We start from the raw sequence: 6,000 nt of genomic DNA, 5'->3' as shown, positions 1-6,000 counted from the left end.
AATGTATTATTTGTTTCAGAGGTACAGGTCTGTGATTCAACAGTCTTGCACAATTCACAGCGCTCACCAGAGCACATACCCTCCCCAGTGTCCATCACCCAGTCACCCCATCCCTCCCACCCCAACCCCCACTCCAGCAACCCTCAGTTTGTTTCCTGAGATTAAGAATTCCTCGTATCAGGGAGGTCATATGATACATGTCTTTCTCTGATTGACTTATTTCGCTCAGCATAACACCCTCCAGTTCCATCCACGTCGTTGCAAATGGCAAGATCTCATTCCTTTTGATGGCTGCATAATATTCCATTGTATATATATACCACCTCTTCTTTATCCATTCATCTGTCGATGGACATCTTGGCTCTTTCCACAGTTTGGCTATTGTGGACATTGCTGCTATAAACATTGGGGTGCACATACCCCAACTTCATTTTTTTTTTTTTTAAAGATTTTATTTATTTATTTGACAGAGAGAACACAAGTAGGCAGAGTGGCAGGCAGAGAGAGAGAGAGGGAGAAGCAGGCTCCCTGCTGAGCAGGGAGCCCGATATGGGGCTCAGTCCCAGGACCCTGGGATCATGACCTGAGCCGAAGGCAGACGCTTAACGACTGAGCCACCCAGGCGCCCCCAACTTCATTCTTTTTTACATGGATATTCAGTTTCCGCAGCACCGTTGAAAAGACAGTCCTTTCCCAATTAAATGGTATTTGACACTTTTCTCAACAAATAATTTGACCAATTTCTGGGCTCTCTCTCCTATTCCACTGGTCTATGTCTGTCTTTATGCCAGTGCTCTTTGGACTGCTGTGACTTCGTCATAAGTTTTGAAATTAGAAGTGCAGTTCTTCCAGTTTTGTTCTTTTTAAGGATTATTTGGCTACTTGGGTTCCCAGATATTCCATATGAATTTTGTCAAATACATTTTATGCATCAACTAAGATGATCGTGTGATTTGTTTTTCCTTCATTCTATTAACGTGGTGTATTCATCAGTTTTCATGTTGAGAATCCCTTGCATTTTAGGAATAAATCTCACTTGGTCATGGTGTATAATCCTTAATATACTGCTGAATTCGGTTCATTAGTATCTTGTCGAGGACTTTTACATCAGTGTTCATAAGGGCTATGGGTCTGTGGTTGTCTTGTATTTTTGTCTGGCTTTGGTATCCAGGTTATGCTGGGTATAATATAGAAGAGCTCACAGAATGAGTTAGGAAGTGCTCCCTCCCCCTCAATTCTTTTGGAAAAGTTTGGGAAGGATTGGTGTTGGTTATTAAGTGTTGAGTAGAATTCACCAGTAAAGCCATCAGGGCCGGGGCTATTCTTTATTGGGAATTTTTGATTACAGATTTGGTCTCCTTACTCGTTTATAGGACCATTCAGATGGTGCACTTCTTCCTGATTTGGTCTTGGTGGGTTTTCTGTTTCCAGGAATTTGTCCACTTCATCGAGGTGACCCTGTTGTTGGTGTACGGTGGTTCACAGCACGCTCTCATAGACCTTTTTATTTCTGGGAGCAGCGTCCCCAACTTTGTGTCTGATTTTAGTGACTTGAGTCAGTTTCTTAGACCATCCAGCTCAAGGCATGCCGATGCACTGATCTTCTCAAAGAAGCAACTTCTGCTTTCATTTATTTTCTCTATTGGTTTTCTTTTCTCCATTTCATTGATCTCTACTCCAGTCTTTATGATTTCCTCCCTTCTGCCAGCTTTGGGTTTAGTTTCTTCTTTGCCTAGTTCCTTCGGTTGTAAGTTCGGTCGTTGGTTTGACATCCTTCTTGTTTTGTAATGTCACCATTTATAGCTACAGATTTCCCTGTTAGCACCACCGTTGCTACATCCCGTGTTCTGGTGTCGTGTTTTGTTTTCCTTCATCTCATTTCATTTCATTTCTAATTTCCCTTGTGATCTCTTTCTTGATCCACTGGTTGTTTAAAAGTGTGTTACATTTCCGCCACGTTGTGAATGTCCCAATTTTCTTTGTGTTGACTTCTAACTCCACCCTGTTGTGGCCAGAGAAGATACTCTGTAAGACATCTACCTTTTAAAATCGATCTAGAGGGGCGCCTGGGTGGCTCAGTCGGTTAAGCGGCTGCCTTCGGCTCAGGTCATGATCCCAGGGTCCTGGGATCGAGCCCCACATCGGGCTCCCTGCTCAGCGGAGAGCCTGCTTCTCCCTCTCCCTCTGCCTGCCTCTCTGCCTACTTGTACTCTATCTCTCTGTCAAATAAACAAATAAAAATCTTTAAAAAAATAAAATAAAATAAAATCGATCTAGACTTATCTGCGGCCTCACGTGTGGTCGATCCCGTACAACGGTACGACGCCCCGCGGGCCCTAGGGAGGAATGCGTGTGCCGTCCTGGATCTGGTTGGTTGTGTGAAGTCCTCTGTTTCCTTACTCCTGCCAGATGTCTCTGTCCATCAGTGTGAGTGCAGCATCGCGGTCTCCAGCTGTCATTCGAGGCTGGCGACGTCCCCCTTCAGCTCTGTCGGGTTCGGCTTCCTATGCTTTGATGGTCTGTCATTAGATGCGTAAATGTAATTGTTAGATCTTCTTGCTGTATCGAGGCTTCTACTCACATAGACTGTCCTCCTTCATCCCTGTGGCCTTTTCCTGACTTTGTCTGTTTGTCTGATGTTCGTGAAACCACTCCAGCTCTCTCCTGCTGGCTGTCCACGCACGGTATCCTTTCCCATCCTTTGACTTCCGACCCTCTGTGTCTTTAGATCTGGGCCGCACCTCTCGTGGACAGCCAGTGGTTGTACCACGTGTTTCTGTCCGTTCTGCCGTTCTCTGCCTGTTGCCTGGAGAGGTTCATCCCTTTACCTGTAATGTGAACGCTGGTGAGGAGGGACTTCCTTCTCCCTTGTGCCCTTTATGTTGTGTGTGGCCTACAGCTTTTTTTGTCCCTCGTTTCCTGCATTCCTGTCGTCTTCTGTGTTTAGTTTATGTGAAATGTTTAAATTCCCTCCTAATTTCCTTTTGTGTATATTCTATAGCTCTTTTCTTCCTGGCTACCACGGGGATTATATTTAACATCCTAAATTTATAACTTTCTATATCGAATTTGTAGTAGTCTAACTTCAGTAACGTGCAGAAACCCTGTTCCTTCACAGCTGTCTGTACGGCACTCTTTTGGTTGTCGAAGTCACAGTATTTCATCTTTACACGTTGTGTGCCCCAAGACATAATCTTCTTTTAAATGCACTGTCTCCTAATGTAGGTATAAAACAAGATTTGCAATTACAAACAAGTTACAGTAATAGCAGCTTTTAATTCCTGATTATTTTTCTTTAAAAGTATTAGTCTTTTTATTTTTTAAAAGATTTTATTTATTTAAGAGAGAAAGCGACAGAGAGCATGAACAGGGAGGAGAGGAAGAAGCATACTCCTTGTTTGGCAGGGAGCCCAACATGAGGCTCGATCCCAGGACCCTGGGATACTGACCGGAGCCGAAGGCAGACACTTAACCAACTGAGCCACCCAGGCGCCCCAAAAGTATTAGTCTTTTATATCATGTAGATAACAAAAAGTAGTTACAAACCTTTCCTGAGATCATTTCTCCATATAGCTTCAAGTTACTATTGTTATTTCATCCTTGATCCTGATCTTAGGGGAAAAGCACTGTTTTTCCCTACTGCACATGAGGTCAGCTGTAGACTTGTCACATAAGCAGGCCTTCATCATGTCAACATATGTCCCATCTAACCCTGCTTTGTCTTTATCGGGGAGAGATGTTGTACTTTGTCAATTGCTTTCCTTTGCTTTTTCTGCATCTACTGAGATGATCATATGGTTTTTAAATGTTTTGTTGATGTGACATGTCCCGTTGATTGGTTTGCAAATGTTGAGCCATCCTTGCATCCCTGGAAGAAACCTACTTGCTTGGGGTGAATGATCCTTTCAATGTATTGTTGGATTTGGTTTGCTGGTATTTCGTTGAGGATTTTTGCATCTGTGTTCATCAGAAATATTGACCTGTAGTTCTCTTTTTTCACAGTGTGTCTGGTTTGTTATCAGGGTAATGCTGGCCTCCTAGAATGAATCTGGAAGCTTTCCTTCTATTTTTTTGCAATAGTTTGAGAATAGCTATTAACTCTTTTTTAAATGTTTGGTAAAATTCACTGGTGAAGCCATCTGGTCCTGGACTTTTGTGTGTTGTGTTCTTTGGTTACAGATTCCATTTTGTTACTAGTAATAATTATTGTGTGTTCAAATTTTCTATTTCTTCCTGATCTGGTTTTGTCAGATTGCATGTGGTATGAACAGGTTTTAGGCGGGTCATGGCTCAAGGCATATGGGCCAGTCTTCAGCTTTGTCCAGAAGCCTCCACCCTCATTTTCCTGGGGAGACTGAGCCCAGGGCCCTGCTGTATGTGTAGGATGATGCTCTGCTGGCCTGAGTCCCCAGTGGCCCCCCTCCCTCAGAGAGGGTTGTGGTTAGGGTACCTGCTCTGGGCTGGGCTCTGTGCCTAGACACAGGTCCGCCTGTCTGACATGGCTCTGCCGTCAGTTAGTGACTGCACCGTTTGCCAGTAGAGACGGGCATGAGTCAGAGACCAGCGACTAAAATCCTGCCTACACTGAGGGCTAGGAACAGTGACTCTGCACAGTGGGGGGAGGGGGGGCGGGGACCACATCCCAAAGGTGAAGACAGGTACTGGGATGGCATGTGCTAAGGCCCTGTGGCCAGATGGGAAAGGATAATTTTGAGAAGCTGACCAGGCTGAGGTAGGAGAGGAAGGGCATTTGAGCTGGGCAGGCCCTGCAGGCCTGGGGCCGTGCTGGGGACTTGCGTCTTTACTAGAGGTGCAGTGTTCTGCTTGGAAGATGTCACGGTCCAACTTGAACTGCCACTGACCTGCCCAGCTGCCATGGTTCCAATGAGCTGAGGGAGTCCTGAGGGAGGTGGGAGACCAGTGCTGGGGAGCAGGCAGGAGACAATGCCTCCTGGCCCCAGGGGAGGGACGGGAGAGTTCACTGGTGACTAGAATGGGGTTGGGTGCACCAGGGGTGAAGAGGGTTGTGGGCAGGGCCCAGAGTGTTAAAGTCACAGCCTGGATTGGGAACCCTGTGCCCCAGGTGGGGGAGACAGAGCATTGGTGTGGACACTGCAGCACGGACCTGGCCCAGGGGCAGACTGGGGCATGCAGCAGGTGGGCGTGGTGGAGGAGGAGTAATTTTAGCTGTGGTCCAGGTGGCTGCGGGATGACCCCTTGGGCAGGACTGGGCTCTGGAGCCCTGACAGGCATGCAGGTGCCCTGTGGCTGGCAATGGCCAGCTGTTGGCAGGGGAAGGAGATATTTGGGCAGATCCCAGCATCCCGTGGGCAGGTGTCTCGGGAGTGGTGGGGCATGGCAGCCAGGAGGGGTAGGGGCTGCGGGTCCACCCTGTCCAGCGAGGGGGTTCGGCTCACGCAGAGCAGCTCTCTCCTCCTCCTCCCCTTGAAGATGGGAGGCAGCAGCTCTGGGTGGATTTAAAAATAGATGAGCCTCGCTCTGGGCAACATACTTGGTTTGTAAAAATAACCCCATCTGAGAGGAGAAAAGCCTCCCCACACCCAAACCTGCATCAGGGCTTGGGGGGCCGGCTGGCTTGACATTGGCCTCCCGCCCATTCGTCCCCTGCCCATCCCGAGCTGGCTGGCCACAGCATGGCTTGTTCCCTGGCCCCCTGGCCCGACCCCGTGCGGAGCCGTCCCTGTCCTCCCAGGCCACCCAGGGCCGCCCCCAGCAGCCTGCACCACCCTCCTGCCTGTGCGCCCCTCTGACCCACAGGAGATCGTGGACTGGTTCAACGCGCTCCGGGCCGCCCGCTTCCACTACCTGCAGGTGGCGTTCCCAGGGGCCAGCGATGCTGACGTGAGTGGCGCCTGCTTGTGTCTGCCGGGGGGCTGGGGGGCTGTACCCCTCTCCTTTATTCTGGGGCATTTCAGCTCAGTGGCAGCAAGCAAGTGGGGAGGGGGCCGGGGGTGCGTGGGGGAGAGCGACCAGGACGGC

At 48.5% G+C, this 6,000-nt stretch overlaps 2 protein-coding genes across 2 annotated transcripts in view; one reads left to right on the top strand and one right to left on the bottom strand.

The window, feature by feature from the left end:
* The window catches only part of ADAP1 (ArfGAP with dual PH domains 1), a 59,153-nt gene that overhangs the window by 48,840 nt on the left and 4,313 nt on the right, over positions 1 to 6,000 (top strand). Inside the window, exon 7 of the mRNA XM_032394019.1 lies at positions 5,779 to 5,862. Coding sequence (XP_032249910.1) covers positions 5,779 to 5,862 — 84 coding nt within the window. The remainder of the gene's footprint in view (positions 1 to 5,778; positions 5,863 to 6,000) is intronic.
* On the bottom strand, positions 4,085 to 5,769 carry LOC116625466. Its single transcript, XM_032394020.1, has one exon. The coding sequence runs from the start codon at positions 5,533 to 5,535 to the stop codon at positions 4,474 to 4,476; it is 1,062 nt and encodes a 353-aa protein (XP_032249911.1). The 5' UTR covers positions 5,536 to 5,769; the 3' UTR covers positions 4,085 to 4,473.

This window comes from Phoca vitulina, unplaced genomic scaffold, assembly GCF_004348235.1.
Source record: "Phoca vitulina isolate PV1807 unplaced genomic scaffold, GSC_HSeal_1.0 scaffold79, whole genome shotgun sequence".
Lineage (NCBI taxonomy): Eukaryota > Metazoa > Chordata > Mammalia > Carnivora > Phocidae > Phoca > Phoca vitulina.
The sequence above is the reverse complement of the archived record's forward strand: the minus strand, read 5'-3'. Positions and strand labels throughout refer to the sequence as shown.